Raw genomic sequence first — 16,434 nt, 5'->3', positions numbered from 1 at the left:
CCTTCCTTCTCAGCTCTACCCAACCCCCACCCCCCGTCATCCCTCCATCTCTCTCTGCCTTCCTCTTTTTCTGCCCGAGATGATGATCTTAGAGAAATAGACATTAATGGAAAATAGACTTCCAAACAATCAAGGCTAATGAATTTTGAAAAGGATGATGATACATGTTGCAGCAGCTGGGCAGATTACCCAGGACCTAGTTGATCGCTAACAAAGACCTGTCTTCATCGGGGGTGGGGGGGCCGGGGAGAGGCCAGCAGAAATAATCAGCATCACATCTAGAGGCGTCAGGCCAGGCATCACGCAGGGCAAAGCTGCAAAGCAAAGACGGAGGAAGCAAAGCCTGTGACCGACTGCTTTTTCCGTTCTCTCTACGAGGAGGAACACATGATGTTTTCTGGTGTCATTTTTATGAACATTCTCTGGGCTGATGTCGGCTCCTATCTTCCTTCATGGCATCTGCAGATTTAGGTATTTCTTAGTGAAAATCCTCTTTAGCTTTTATGGATGTTTTCAGAGTAATCAAATTCTAGGATTTCTATCACATTTTCCCAAATCTGCAGCCTGCAGCCCATCAATGTACAGGCCTGAAAACATTTTTTTTTGCTAGTGATTCTTCCTTCAACATGGAGATGCGTAAGAACTCCAACTTGCAGGGTGCAGAAGAACATTGGTTTTAAAATCAGAGCAACTTAGGTGTGAGACTTGGATCTTTCCGTCTTCAGCCTTTTGAACTCCCATGAGTTGCTTAACCCCTTCTTCCCTCTCCTTTCCTTCCTTCTTTGGTGTGATGCTTTTGGTAGCAGTAAGGTCCGGAGTCAAGGCGTCTTGGGAGCAGTGGATGAAGCAGTGTATTTTAACTCATTCGTCATAGACCCTGGCTCCGTATAAACACTCAATAAGTTTTTGTTCTGTATCCCTGTTCACTGAGACAGAGCTTCCACCTCTGCCCCAGCCTTGAAACACTGGAAGAATCTCTTTCTGCCTCTTTTATAATGGAGACCAGAGGTTTAAATAAATTCAGATGAGGGCATTAGGCTTGTGGACTGGCCTACCCTAGACGTAGCCTGGTTCTACTTCCTGGGGACTCACTAAATGACCCTGAGTAAGAGATTTTTGTCTCAGTTTGATGAGAAACAAGAAGCCCACTTGCCCTGAGCCTCCTTTTCTTTTGCTTTTGGAAACATGAATGTGTACACCAGAGTAGGAATGCCTTTGAAAAAAACCATTCAACTGTGATTCCTGGCTCAGCATTTAAGACTTTCTCCTGGGTTCACCCTCAGAACAGTCTCCCCCCTCCTTTTGACCTTGAGGGAGAAGCCAAGAGGTGGGGCTTGTTTATAAAGGGAGGAGGAGCAGCCCACAGCTGCAGGCCTCGGATGATGGCCTGAGATGCCAGATGCTGTGCAGAGGGACAGCTTCCCCAGTCCTTTCATCTGAGATTACCCTTGGCTCACACCCTTCACTGCAAAAAGGCACCCTGGGATCCAATCGTAGAGGAGTGGGCTGTGTGGAACTCATGGGTCTCAGAACTCTAACCTTCTCCCAGGGCTGGGAGGGGCATCCAGAGGTTATCCAGTCTTTGCTTCACCACATCACCAGTGTCTTGGAACTCGATGATACCGAAAAGTCAATGAGCCCAACTCTTCCCTCATCCTACCATTTTATAAACGAGGACACAGGGGCCCAGGGATGAGCCAGGTGGTGTGATGTAAACCTAAGACAGGGCCCTGGAGTTCTCAAGTGCTGGCCCATTGCCTGCAACACACACAGACACACACACGTGCATGAATGCGTGTGTATATATGCACACACAACTGCAAAGTCAGGCTGCCAAGGCTGCTGATGTTGAGAAGGGCCTTGAATGAGAATTTTGTTTTTAATTCTGTTTTTTTAAACTCCAAAAGCATTTTGTTTTGGGGTATAGCCAATTAACAATGTTGTAGTTTCAGGTGAACAGCAAAGGGACTCAGCCACACATATATATGTATCCATCCTCCTCCAAGCTCCCCTCCACCCAGCCTAGCATACAACATTGAGCAGAGTTCCATGGGCTATACAGTAGATCTTTGTTGGTTATCCATTTTAAGTATAACAGTGTGTACCTGACCTTCCCAAAGTCCCTACCTATCCCTTGGGAAGGGCCTTGAGATGAGCTTAGGTTCAGTCCTCTTGGTATACTGACTCATGCAGATAAGAAAATTTTGCTTTGGACAACCTCATATCATTTTCAGGTGGTGAAGGATCTTAGTCCAGTGCTTATTACCGTTGTGAACATTGAGACTGAAAGGAAGCAGAAGGTGCTAAAGTCACAGGGTAACTCCCTAGTAGAACTAGGGCAAGAACTCAGCTGATCTGAGTCTCAGTCCAGTGGCCTTCCCACTGGACTCCACAGCTTCCCTTAATGTCAGATCTTCCTTCTGACTCTTCCTCCCAGGTCACTGTAAGCGTGGTGTGACTAGATTAACCTATATACTCTTTGCTGGAATTTCATATGGGAAGGGCTAGTGAGGAACCTGTGATGCTTAAAAAATAGCCGTGGTATTAACTTCTGTTGATTAATCACTTTGCAGCTGTCACCCATTTGCAGGCTTCCCTGAGATTTTAACCCTGTTATTTTTTTCTAAGTTCAATCCCCATCTTTAAATGAGGGTGGAGGATGTTATCCGCTGGTTCATATTTGTGATCCTGCCAGAGAGGCAGCCAGTGATCTGTGAGATCACTGTTCTCAGGCACCAAGTGTCCTGCTTTTAGAATCTAAAGGTCTTGTCCCTAAAACATGTAAGCACAAAAATTATCAAAGAACACTGATTATTTAGTAAAACAGTAAGGAATGTAAAAATTAAGAAGGAGGAAAAGAGTTTTCGAAAGGAAATCTTTGGAGATTAGTTTACTGTAAATAGAATATACTAAACACTCTTGATACACATAAATACTAGTGACTAACAGGTACTTGGAAAATGGCATAGCTCTAAACAATGAATATTAAATAAGTTAAAGGTAATTTCAGATACAAAGGATAAAACAAAGCAGTAATTAAAGAATAAGACACCCTGTGCTCACTTTGGGGCAGCCCACATACTAAAAAGAATGAGACATCCGTCTCCACCAACATACGGACAGGATGAGCGAACAAAATCAGATACACTTCTCCCCAGTGCTTTCATTAGAATTGTTTTAAATGCACAGAACAAATGTGCCTTTATAATTTTTTTCATTTAGATTTCAAACAGTAAAAGCTTTGTCATTTTAATATAGATCATTGAAAATCTTGTAAACATCCTGTTGCTCATTTGGAAAAATGAACCAGTGAAGAAAACCAAAAAAAGAAATAAAAGAAAACAGAAAGAAGAATTGATAGGTCTTGTGTCATGACTCAAAGAAGAATCCTTCTTTCCACTGGGTGAAGAGGGGCATTCAATTCTCCAGGGAGCTTTGAGTATGTGGAAAGTTGTGTATTCACTTTCCCACCCTAGTTGGAGCTGCTCCAGCAGCTAGTTAGGGGAGAAACTGGAAGTTTTGCTCCAGCTCAGGGAAGCCAGATAAGGCAGTCTCTAGTCTAAGGAGGAGCTGTGTATGTTTTATGTCAGGTCCCGTAATGCTCTTCCAAATTCCCTTTGCCTGGGGACTTAGCCATTGATGGTAGGTTTCTGCTGCGGTATGTGTTGTTTACTCAAGTAATTAAAATATGCAAAGCATTCCCTGTCCCCCATTTTGTGCTTCTTCCCCAGCCACTTCTGGCATTTTTGGTTGGCAGTTAATAAAACAAAAGGTGAGCCCAAAGGCCCACGTCTCCCTCCGGCTAGAATGATTAATTTGGAGCGGTTTGGAAGTAGCAGATTTTACCTGTAGCTACAGCCGTGCTTTTCTGGCTGATGTGTTCAACCCACTCTAAACACTACAAGCAGGGCGTGGCAAACGCTTCATTACAGGCACAGGGCAAGTGGAGGGAGGCAGGAGAAAGGAGGCGAGGTTTATTCAACCTCTTATGGTGGCACAAAACCAAGAAGACTTCTCCTTCCAGGAAGCCCTACATTGAAACAGCCAGGAATGTCCCTGGTAATCCAGTGGCTAAGACTCCATGCCCCTGGTGCAGGGAGCCTACCGTTGATCCCTGGTCAAGGAATTAGATTCCCACATGCCTCAACTAAGAGTTTGCATGCCACAGCTAGAGATCCCATGTGCCAATTAAGACCTGGCCTAGTCAAATAAATGACTAAATAAATAATATTTTCTTTTTAGAGAGAGAGAGCCATACTCAAGGACACTTGAAATTTACTTCCTAATCCAGTTCCTAATTTGCGACCCCATGGGCTACAGCACTCCAGGCTTCCTTGTCTTTCGCCATCTTCCGGAATTTGCTCAGACTCATATCCATTGAGTTGGTGATGCCATCCAACCATCTCTGTTTCAGTGATTATTAGAAAAGCTCATTCTCTCATGGAGCCATTGGTGTACATCTGCTGTCTGTTCCCCACTGCACTTGGAGGGAAAGCCCAGCCTCATAAGATGATATCATAAAATGAGAATCAAGATTAAGGAATTGAATGCTGTAGTCTTAAGGCTGGTGGAATATTCAATTGATAGGAAGTATTATTGATGTTGTTATTAATCTCCCTGAGAAGATGGCTGGAGGAGACAATTTATCATGTGGTTTGCTTTTGGAGGAAAGAGATCCCATCTGAGTCTTTGCTTTTTAAAATCCAAATCATCTTGTTTTTTTCTTTTTTCCCTTGAAGCCTTTTTCATAGGTGCTGCAGCCACCGAGTCCAGTTCGTAGGGAAATACTCTGTTCTAATTAGTTCAGACTTGTCTTCCCTGAGATTCACGTTAACTGCACTTCCTGTGTCTAAATCCTGCTTTGGTAAACAGTCAAATATTCCAATGGGACCCAGGTTGGGGGCCATGCTGCTCCTGGAAGCCCCTTTTCGCTGCTGCCAGTGTTTGTATGAAGAATCGTCTTGAACCCACAAAACCCCCAGTGAGAAGGATTTGGAGTGTGGCGGTGGATTAACTCTGAGCTTGGCCTCTATCCACACACTTGCTGACATTCCAATATTGAGCCGGTTTCCTTATCCAGAAATCAAAAACGGTGCCTCTTTGTTGTAAGGGTCTCTGAGGAAAATGTCCAAGTCCCTGGAAAAGCGAAGAAGTGCTGTTCATTCAGCAAACATAGAGTTTGAGAAATAGCACCTTCTAAGAAAGATTGTGATTCAAAGTCTTACCATATGTGTGTGTATTGAAAACCTGCCATGTCTCTGTTTCATTTAATATTGCATTTAGTGTCTGTACATGTTCTGTGTACTTCATTATTATCTTCATTTTGCATCCTAGGAAGCCAATTTTTCAGAAGTTAAACGTCTAGGGTTGCTATGGGGCTTCCCAGGTGGCACTAGTGGTAAAGACCCGCCTGCCAACGCAGGAGACATGTGTTCTATCCCTGGGTTGGAAAGATCCCCTGGAGAAGGGCATGGCAACCTACTCCACTATTCTTGCCTGGACAATCTTATGGACAGAGGAGCCTGGCGGGCTATAGACCATAGGATCACAAAGAGTTGGACACGACTGAAGCAACTTAGTACACAGTGTTGCCTTGCTAAGTGACATTTGCCAAGTTATAAATTATTCTTTTTGCTCTTTTGGATCCTCTGTTTCCTCATCCTATACATACATTTTCAATGTCAGTTGTTGTATTTTCCATTTGTTGAAGGGCATCTAAATATTAGAAAAGCCATTCTTGCTTGAAATTATCTTATTTTTTGTGAAATAAGTCTGAATCTAAACCAAAACCTGTTGGTGCTTGAGCTGTACAGGGTAAATTAAAAATCTAGATTGATCTCAAGGAGGCTGTATTCTCCTGCCTTCCTTTACCCATTAATGCTTAGCAAGTGTTTGGAGTCTGAATGGATCGGTCTGGGTCCAGGGTGATCTATGGATCTGAGCTGAGCTGAGATCTCCAGCTTTGTTCCATGAATTGGGCTCTTTTAGCACCATCCCTAAAGTTTGTTTCCATGAGAAGATATCAGCCAGGAGGCTCCAAGTCCGGGCATTTGGAAAAGAAAACAAAAGCCAAGTCATATTTCAACCCACATCTTTGGACTTGCAATGTAGGCTCTATAAAAATATATATTGCTTGGGGCACTAAAGGACAATGAGGTCTCAGAATGACTGCCAACATTTAGACAGAATTTAGAAAGAAGAAAACAAAAGAGGAAGTTACAAAAGGTGTGTGTTCCTGGGCTTCTATCTGAGGAGTTGTTCCTGGCAGATGCAGCTCTAGGTGAAAAAGTTGAGCAGAATTACAATGGGCCTCTTTATCCTCCAGGCTCACACTGCTCAACAGCTTAACTGTTACACTCCTTGTGTTTTTGAAAAACTCCAAGGGTTTTTCCTAATCCGAGCCTAGAGGCTCAGCCTGAAAGAGCCATTCCACAGAGGTTCTGCTAAACGGAATGTCTTTTGCTTAAGCTGTCATAAAGCTTTTCTTTGAGGGAGCAGCGCTATAGTGGTGTCTTTGTGAGTTTCCTCTGCACCTTGCCTCAAAAGAATTCCAAAAACACTGGGCCATGATCTTCAGTTTATGTCTATGAGAAGTTACATAATACTTTGGTCACTTGATGCCAAGAGCCGACTCGTTGGAAAAGACCCTGATGCTGGGAAAGATTGAGGGCAGGAGGAGAAGGGGGTGACAGAGGATGAGATGGTTGGATGGCATCACCGACTCAATGGACACGAATTTGAGCAAACTTCAGGAGATGCTGAAGGACAGGGAGGTCTGGCGTGTTGCAGTCCATGGGGTCACAAGGAGTCGGACACAACTTAGCGCCTGAACAATACCAACAATCCACTTGCGTGTGGCTGGCACACACATATGTTTACCTAAACAGTTTCCCTCCCAGTGTGTGGAAGTGTGGGTCTGCACTGGAGGTCACGAATACCGACGGGCAGCCCATGTGGGTGAACACCACAGACCCTCCATAAGTCTGGCATAGTCTGAGTAAGAGTGGCAGTGATTTTAAAGACTGTGCTTGGTGGCTGCTAGGGCTCCTGCCGGGGCTGCCAGCCCTGGCTGATGGACTGCTCAGACCTGCAGACCTAGATTTAAGAGGCAAAGCTGCTGGGGCATTTGGGAAACCAGGAGGCTTTCCAGGGGACAAAGAAAGCATAGGTTAAACTTTTATTTTTTCCTTAATGCATATGGATATTCTCCTATGTCCTGAGACATGCAATCAAGAAAGATTAAAATTAAATAAATAAAAAATGACACTGTGCATGACAGTCTTAACGATAATCTCCTGAATTAAGATATTTTGCCATTAATGTACATTGCAACGTTTCTATAACTCTTCAGAAAGCAGTTGCCACTCTGATCTACTTTGACAGATTCAACATGGCCCCCATGGATGAGCGATTTCAGAGAAAGCTTGAATCATTCTATGGGTATCAAAAATGCCCTGTGTTTGCTCACCTTTGCTGGGTCCTGGCTCCTTTATCTGGCATATATGGGTCACTCTGTCTCCTTTATACCTTGTCAGATGTGTGTGAGGATAGATGTTTTGAACTTCTGGGAGAGAAGCGGGCTTGTATGTGTCCTGTGAAGAAATTGCCTCCTTTTCTGTGTAATGAGATGCAGAGAACTGAGAGTCTTCTTGAGGTCAGCAGATTTCTCTTTAAAACACAGCACTGGATTCCCTCTGACTGCAGGGAAGTTGACATTATCCGACAGAAATGAGCAAGACAATTTCCTTGTGCGGGAAAGGGAGGATCCAAAGAGAAGGGATGGGATGATTGTGGACAGGGGTGGGTGGGTGGGAGGTTCACCTCCTGCCAGGAGCACTTTGCCCCAGGGCACCCTGCCCCCAGCAGAACCCAAGCCTGGCAGCCCCTGCAGCTCTCTCTTTCCACTCTTCAGTCCTGCTTACTCCTGGCTCTCAGGGCATAGCTGGGAGTGAGGGCTGAAGGCTTGAATGGAGGAAATAAGGTTGAGGGATTTCAGGCAGGCACCCCAGGAGGATGGAGGTGAGGCTGTAGTTCTTGTTTTTTTTTTTTTTTAGATTCTTCTTATATCTTTTCTTTTTAATTATTTATTTTTAATTGAAGGATAATTACAATATTGTGTTGGTTTCTGCCATACATCAACATGGGTCAGCCATAGGCATACCTATGTCCCCTCCCTCTTAAACCTCCCTCCCATCTGCTACCCCATCCCAGTCCCTAGGTTGTTTCAGAGCCCCAGTTTGAGTTCCCCGAGTTGTACAGCAAATTCCCACTGGCTGTCTATTTCACATGTGTTAGTGTATACGCTTCCATGCTACTCCCTCCGTTTCTCCTGCCTTCTTCCTTTTACCGCCCCTACCACCCCCATCCCCGTGTCCAGAAGTCTGTTCTCTATGTCTGCATCTCCACTGCTGCCCTGCACGTAAGTTCATCAGTATTATCTTTCTAGATTCCACATATATGGGCTAGTATATGATACTTGTCTTTCTCTTTCTGACTTACTTCACTCGGGATAGTAGACTCTGGGTTCATCCATCTCATTAGAACTGACTCAAATGCATTCCTTTTTATGGCTGAGTAATATTCCATTGTGTATAAATGTACCACAGCTTCATTATCCACTCATCTGTCGATAGACATCTGTGTTACTTCCATGTCCTAGCTTTTGTAAATAGTGCTGCAATGAACATTGTGGTACATGTTTCATTTTCATTATGGTTTTCTCTCACATCTTTTTTTTTTTTTTAATTTAATTTTATTTTTAAACTTTACAAATTGTATTAGTTTTGCCAAATATCAAAATGAATCTACCACAGGTATACCTGTGTTCCCCATCCTGAACCCTCCTCCCTCCTCCCTCCCCATACCTTCCCTCTGGGTTATCCCAGTGCACCAGCCCCAAGCATCCAGTATCGTGCATCAAACCTGGACTGGCAACTCATTTCATACATGATATTATACATGTTTCAATGCCACTCTCCCAAATCTCCCTACCCTCTCCCTCTCCCACAGAGTCCATAAGACTGTTCTATACATCAGTGTCTCTTTTGCTGTCTCATACACAGGGTTATTGTTAGCATCTTTCTAAATTCCATATATATGCGTTAGTATACTGTATTGCTGTTTTTCTTTCTGTTTTACTTCACTCTGTATAATAGGCTCCAGTTTCATCCACCTCATTAGAACTGATTCAAATGTATTCTTTTTAATGGCTGAATAATACTCCATTGTGTATATGTACCACAGCTTTCCATGATACAGCTGCAGGCCTGAAGATGGGTGGGATACAACCACGGAGAATGGAATTTAGCCAAAAAGGCTCTAAACTTTGCATCCTGGACACTCAGTCTTTAATGCCCCTGTGATCTTCAAACTTAAATGCCCCTAAACAAATTAAAAAAAAAAATGTACCCCCCTTTGCCCGTTTAAATTTACCATCTAAAATCTTCCACATGTTTATTATAAGTATGCCATTTCCACAACATTGTAAATATTGACATTAAAAACACATTACTCCTTTAATGCATCTAATGAACTTTAAATACCAGAGCAATTTGATCCATCATCTATTAGACACATGAACAAGTACTTAAACCCTCAGTTTTACATGGTTCCATTTTCTTCTTGAATATATAGTTTCATTCCAGTTTCCCCACCAAATATCCTATGGATTCTTTTTTTATACATGAAAGCCTTTTATTGGCCATTTTATCATAATTTAGGTGACAAAAATACATGCGTGTGTGGGTGCTCAGTGGTGTCTGACTCTTCGTGACCCCATGGACTGTAGCCCACCAGGCTCCTCTGTCCATGGAATTTTCCAGGCAAGACTATTGGAGTGGGTTTCCATGCCCTCCTCCAGGGGATCTTCCCCACCCAGGGCTTGAACCTGTATCTGTCTCCTGCATTGACGGGTGAATACTATATCACTGAGCCACCTGGGAAGGCCACGAAAATGTGTATGAAGACTTTAATTTTTAATGGCCAGTGGCCTTAAGTTTCTAGATGTTAAGAGATTTGGATTGAGTTATCATCATAATTATTAGTAATATACAGAAATAGGCAGTAAATCAAAATAATAATCAGATAATACATATAACAATTTTTGATGAATATGAAAGATAAGGCACATAATATTTTTGGAAATCCATCTCATATTTTTTCAATTAGCCTGTATTCATTATTATTATTTAGTGCTAAAATAAGGATTAAGGCTAAGGTTCAGAATCAGTTCTATTACTGCTTTTTTATTTTTATAAATATAAGAAATGAGAAACACTATTCACAATAAATGAATGGATGGGAAAGGAAAGCGTTTTATTACTACAACTCATATCTCGTTATTTGCCCAAAATCACATTTGGTCTCTTATCAAAATTTCTTTTTACTCTTCTCTCAGTTGATAATTCTTTTTGGTTTGTCCCCCTTCAGTGGTTTGAAAAGAATTAAAAACCACCGAACTTGCAAAAGAATTTATTTCCCAGTCACTAGAGACATTCATTTTCAACACCTATACTAATATTTCATAGAGTTTATTCATTTGTGGTCTGTAGGTTTTCTCTCCTGAGGTTTAGAATGAGTGAAACATTTGTCTTCCCCTTTGAGAGTGGCAGCATGTGTGTGTGAGTGTGTGTGTGTGTGTGCACGCATGCATGTGTGCGTGAACAGTTGGGCACGGAAATTGCTTACCACAGGGGGTTCTCAGTGTTAGAAAAAGTCTGTAAGAGAGTAAGGATCTGCATAAACCTTCAAAACTATCCTTGCTAGGTTCCAGGATTGCGTGTATTTCCAAAGTTATATGGACCTTAGGTTGAATTCCTTTCAGTGGTCACTGAAGTCTCTCTCTGCCTATTATATTGCATGAGAATTCTAGGCTACTATCCAATGGGAATTCTAGGCTATTACCCTTTAGAAGGAGTGAGAAGCATCCTGAGCTATATGTAAAAGTGCGTTTCCCTGTTGGCAATAACGAAAGAACGGCAGCAATCCCAGACCTATAAACAGTGGACTGATTAGGTAACCTGTGGTTTAGTCATGCACGTGGAGTCCAAACTAGCTAGAAAAGGAATGAGAGAACCCTAATGGGGGAAAGGGTAAAGTATGTACCAGATGTGGTATGGTGCTTCCGTTTATGAAAGTGAGGAAAGTGAATATAATCCCTATTTGCTTACGTTACAAACAATTGAAGAATAAACTAAAAACGAGCATGAACTGGTTGCCTTCAGGGGGAGGAGAGCAGGATGGAGGGAGTGAGCAGAGATGAAGCTCGACTAGGTTCACGTACCTTGATTTGGGGTTGACTTTAAAATCACGTAATGGTTTTTGCATCGTTTCAAAATATTATGTTGAGTGGGAAAGAAAAAGGAAAGCAAGTCTTAAAAATCAAAAGCGAAATGAAACAAATAAACCTGGACATTATGTTGGTGACTTGGCCACTCGGAGAGGAATTATTTCCTGTGACTTTAAAACACAGCAGTGTCTTAGATATGTCCCTAGTATGTACATCCTAAAGATGAGTAGGGCTGCAAAGACAGCTTTCAGAATCATGTTGTTGGTAATGATCTTCAGCTGAATTTGAAATATATATATATTAGGATAAAAAAAAAGTAATATCACTAATGCAAGAATCAATATTTTCAGCAAAAAAAAAAAAAAACCCACCAGATATAAAACCAAAAAAATTAAGTAAAACTCTGTAATCCTAAATTTGAGTTGGAAAAATCAATATGAACTCATGATATATTTTCCTTTCAAAGGAAATATTTTCCTAGTGTTTTCCACTATAAGGACCTAGAAATGAATACTGATCAACCCAACAGAGGTGAGCATTCCTGGCTTCCATCATGTGGTCCCTAAATTCCATTGTCCGCTGAAAGGACCCAAGGCTCCTTGAAAAAAATTAACTGAGTTAGGGCCAGGACAGCAAGTGGACAAAATGAGCCTAGGATTTTTTTTTTTTTTTTTTTTTCATGTCAGAAAGCAAGAATGCTATCAAAGACCACTGGGGTTTGGTGAGATGTGTCAGCTTGAAGAGGCTGCTACTGGCCAAAGATTGAACAGTGAGCATCAAAAAGAGAAATTATTAACTGAAACACTTCAAATGTGTAAACACACACACACAGGCACAAATAATTAAGTATGCTTCTCAAAAACAAGCTAAAACAAAATAAGCCTCTCACTGGTCACCTTCAGAGGATGCTAGAGAAGGAACTCGGGCTTCCCTGGTGGCTCAGACAGTAAAGAATCTGCCTGTAACGTAGGAGATGCAGGTTCGATCCCTGGGTCGGGAAGATCCCCTGGAGAAGAGAATGGCTACCCACTCCAGTATTCTTGCCTGGAGAATCACATGGACAGAGGAGCCTGGCAGGCTACAGTCCACATGGTTGCAAAGATTCAGACACGACTGAGAGACTAACACACACATACAGAGGAGGAACCCATTATTCTGAAAACTGGTAGATAAAAGGAGTTTCTATATAAACTGTCACCAATGTAACCAGTAGTTAACGAAGGCAAGTTCTTATTCATGGAAGATTTCCAGTTGATATATGCAGAGGGAATGCTAGAATTAGAATGTCACCCTTTTGCAGCCACTAATGAAATAATGGATCTCGGCAATGATCATCAGTGGCCACTGACACCCTAAGGTGAAAGGAAGTTTGTGATGGAAGGTCAGGCTGACAAGCATCTTGGATCCACAATAATAGAAGTGGTGGAAGAGTTATCTAAAGTAGTATAATCCAAAGATCTCCAAGGACTTATTTTTTTCTTGACTCATTCCTTGGAATTTTTGCCTTATTCCTGTATATTTCCTGTTCAAAGGCTCAGCCTTCAGATTCTTGGTGTATCTCATTGTAAAGCTTGGATCATTAACTAGAATTTCTGGGGCAGTGCCTGGGCAAGTTACCTTATCTTCATCTGTGAAATGGGTATCATAGGGAACTCTGCCACATAGTATGAGAGAGAGGCTTAAATGCAGGGTGTTGTAACATCCAGTGGTATGTTACATCCAGTGTGTTTCACAGCCAGTGATATTCAGTGTGTATTAATTAGGATTATTCTTATTAAGATTATTATTTTATCCCATTGCTTGCCTGGCTAGGTTTCATCATGGGCATATTTGTCAATATATATATATGTGTGTGTGTGTATATATATTTTTTAACCTGGGAAGGATTTGACCAGTAACTTTCCCAGAGTGGATCTCTCTAATATGAGAGAAGGATACAGGAATGCAGGCAGCTCTGAAGGAAAATCAGTATAGTCTAGGCAGACCTATGGGAAATATGGACAGTCTAGGAAATCAGGCTTGTCCTGGCACTCACCACACACACAGCGCACAGTCTCTGCATTTTATGTGTATGCTCTTGTATTTCATGATGCTCGGTGGGTTTCTATATATTGAATACATCATCTCACTTTAGAGACAGCTGTTGCTTGACTTCTATGTTGAAGATGAGGAAATTGAAATTCAAAAAGTTAAGAGTTTGTCAAAAGTCACATCAGAACCCAGGGTTTTGGACTTCCAATTTATTGATTTTGTTGTTGTTGTTGTTATATCACAGTCCACTAGAAATATTTTAGTCCACTTCTAGAGGAATGCTGTATAAATTTCACCCACACTGATGATGCCACCCAGTGTAAATCTTAATAAAATTCTTCTTAGCAGTACCTCTGTGACTGATTAATACCTTTCTGATAATTTTTGATCCAGAGATTTAAACTCCTCAAAATTTATACCAACGCACTCAGATTTCTCTTTTTGTACATTTGGAAATTTCAATTTGAAATGGCTCTTCTGGGTAATGCATAGAATCATCAGATGAGGCAAGCAGCCCACATCAATTTGTAAGAATCCAGTATTTACCATTTCTCATCAAGAGAAAAGTTCCCATATTCCTAACCTCTTTTCCTTTTCATTCAAGAAACCAGGTACAAGAAACCGTTCCACTAGCTTTCATCAAAAACCTAATTTTTCTCAAAAAAATATTTTGATTTAGAACATGAATAAATTAGATCCACTGGTTTTCCTTTAGTCATATGTTTAGTTTTTTTCCTTTTATTGTTTTAAAATTTTCAAATGTGGTACATGCTCATGAACAGACAGCATAGAAATACATAATATAGAAAAAATGGAGTTTTCTTTTTGGTCAGTTCTCTCACTTTTCCTTCCTGGAGGAAATCACTGGCTTAATGACTATCTTTCTGGACCTTTTTCTATGCATTTACAGACTTATACGTTATTGCCTTTTAATATATTTGCTTATGCACACACATTTTACATAAATGAGAATGCTAATATATATTTACAATGTTTTACATTTTCATTTAATATATCCTGGACATATTTACATATCATGGTACATAACTCTACTACATTCCTTTTAAGTGCTGCATATACATTTAATGATGAACAAATTGCTGCCCTTAAAAACAATGAAATAAAATATCTTCAACGAAGTATTTTTGCTTACATAACCAAGTACTTTTCTAAGACTCCTAGAAGTGAAATTGCTGAATTAAAAGGCACTTAACCTGGTAACTCAGACGGTAAAGCGTCTGCCTACAATGCGGGAGACCAGGATTCGATCCCTAGGTTGGGAAGATCCCCTGGAGAAGGAAATGACATGCCACTCCAGTATTCTTGCCTGGAAAATCCCATGGACTGAGGAGCCTGGTAGGCTAGAGTCCATGGGGTCGCAAAGAGTCAGACACGACTGAGCATCTTCACTTTCACTTTCACTTAACATCTTTAGGGCGGACATATTCTGCCAGGCTGCCCTCAGAAAAGGCTGCCCAATCTTAGCAATGAACAACTCTTTCCTCGGGCTTTTTATACACTGGATAGTACCAGTCTCTTCATTTTCCCCACGTGATAAAGAATGTGTCTCTTTATTGTTTTAACTCACATCTCTTCATGTGTTTGTGGCCATTTGTAGCTCTTCTGTGAATCATCTGTTCTTCATTTCCCTGTTGGATTTCTTGTTTTTAACTAATTTAAAGAAAACACTTTATAATGTATAGATTTTAATTCCTTTTTATGTATACGGCAAATATGCCATTTGTTTCTTAACTATGCTTCTTTTGTATTTTGCCATGCAAAAGTATTTAATTTTTACCAGGGGTATCTCTGAATTCTGTCCTTCATGGCTTCTGGAACATGTGTCTTATTTAGGAAGGCCTTTCTCTCCTGAGGTTATACAAATAGTTTTCTAAGTTTTCTTCTAATATGATTATTGTTTTGTTTTTTATGTTTAGCTCTTTAATCCATCTGGAAATGATTTTTGTATATGGTGTGAGGTAGGTATCTAACTGTACTTTTTAAATGAATAGTTCATTGTCCCTACACTGATTACTAACCCATCATTTCATATATTAAATTCCAGTATTGATACGTGAGTCTCTTTCTGGACTCTACTTTGTTCCATTGATCAAAGAAATTTGTCTATTCCTATGCCAATAACCCAGTGTGTTCATTCCTGTAGTTTGATATTGTGTTTTTCTATCTGATTGAGCAAATATCCCTGTTGTTCTATTACAAGTATATCTTAGTTTTTTTAATCAAATGCTCCTCTCGATGAATTTTGGTACTGTGTTGTCAGTTTCCATACATTATGCCATTGAGGGTTTTATTTAGATGGTGCTGAATTTTTAGATTAATTTTGGGATGAATGAGAAGTTTATAACTGAGTCTTCTTATCCAAGGAAAAGACACATCTTTCCACGTCTTCAGATCTTCTTTTATGTTTTTTAATAGTTATATTTACATAGACCTTATAAATTTTCTGCTAAGGTTTATACCAAGGAATTTTAAACATTTTTTGGGTTGTTGTTCTTATTGCTATTGTACAAACAAGTTTACTTTTCATTGAATTTTGAAGTCCTTGCTACAGTGCATGAGAGTAATTTGATTTTTGTATATTCATTTTACGTCTGAGTAGCTTACTAAATCATAAAATGGTTCTAATTGTTTTATAGCTAATTGTCTTGAACTGTCATATCATATGCAAACAATGATAGTCTTGACTCTTCCTTTTCAGTGTTTTTATCTTGTTTTTATTCTCACTTTATTGTATTGACTAGGATCATTTACAGAGTTTTGCATCAAATCTGTAATAGAAGATACCTTCTATGCTTTCAATGTTTTATCAGTAAATATGATATTTAGTGTATTAAATAAAGGAAGTTTACCTTCTATTATTAATGAATTAGAACTATTAGGAAAGGATGTTGGTAATTTTGGGCATCTTTTGAAAGAATAGCTTTTCCTCTTTTATTTTTACTTTAGTTTACCTTGTTTTTTCTCTTGGAATTTCTGACTTCTTTTTTAAGGTAATATGTGATTTGTTTTTGTAAACACGTTTTAGGTAATTGGAAATAATATGCAAATTTTTAAGGAGGCTGAAAGATACATACATCACCCGTATCTATCAATTA

The 16,434-nt window shown here is 40.4% G+C and overlaps 1 protein-coding gene across 10 annotated transcripts in view; it reads left to right on the top strand.

Annotated features, from left to right (window-relative positions):
- NTRK3 (neurotrophic receptor tyrosine kinase 3) overlaps nt 1-16,434 on the top strand; it is a 421,771-nt gene that overhangs the window by 397,411 nt on the left and 7,926 nt on the right. For 3 of the 10 annotated variants that reach the window (XM_061394345.1, XM_061394348.1, XM_061394356.1), the window contains one exon: nt 15,256-15,297. The exons of the other annotated variants lie outside the window; for them this stretch is intronic. In XM_061394345.1, coding sequence (XP_061250329.1) covers nt 15,256-15,297 — 42 coding nt within the window. The remainder of the gene's footprint in view (nt 1-15,255; nt 15,298-16,434) is intronic. 10 annotated transcript variants of the gene reach the window in all.

The sequence above is a fragment of the Bos javanicus genome, chromosome 21, assembly GCF_032452875.1.
Source record: "Bos javanicus breed banteng chromosome 21, ARS-OSU_banteng_1.0, whole genome shotgun sequence".
In the NCBI taxonomy this organism is placed as follows: Eukaryota; Metazoa; Chordata; class Mammalia; order Artiodactyla; family Bovidae; genus Bos; species Bos javanicus.
Note: the sequence above shows the minus strand (reverse complement) of the source record. Positions and strands in the feature narration are given on the sequence as shown.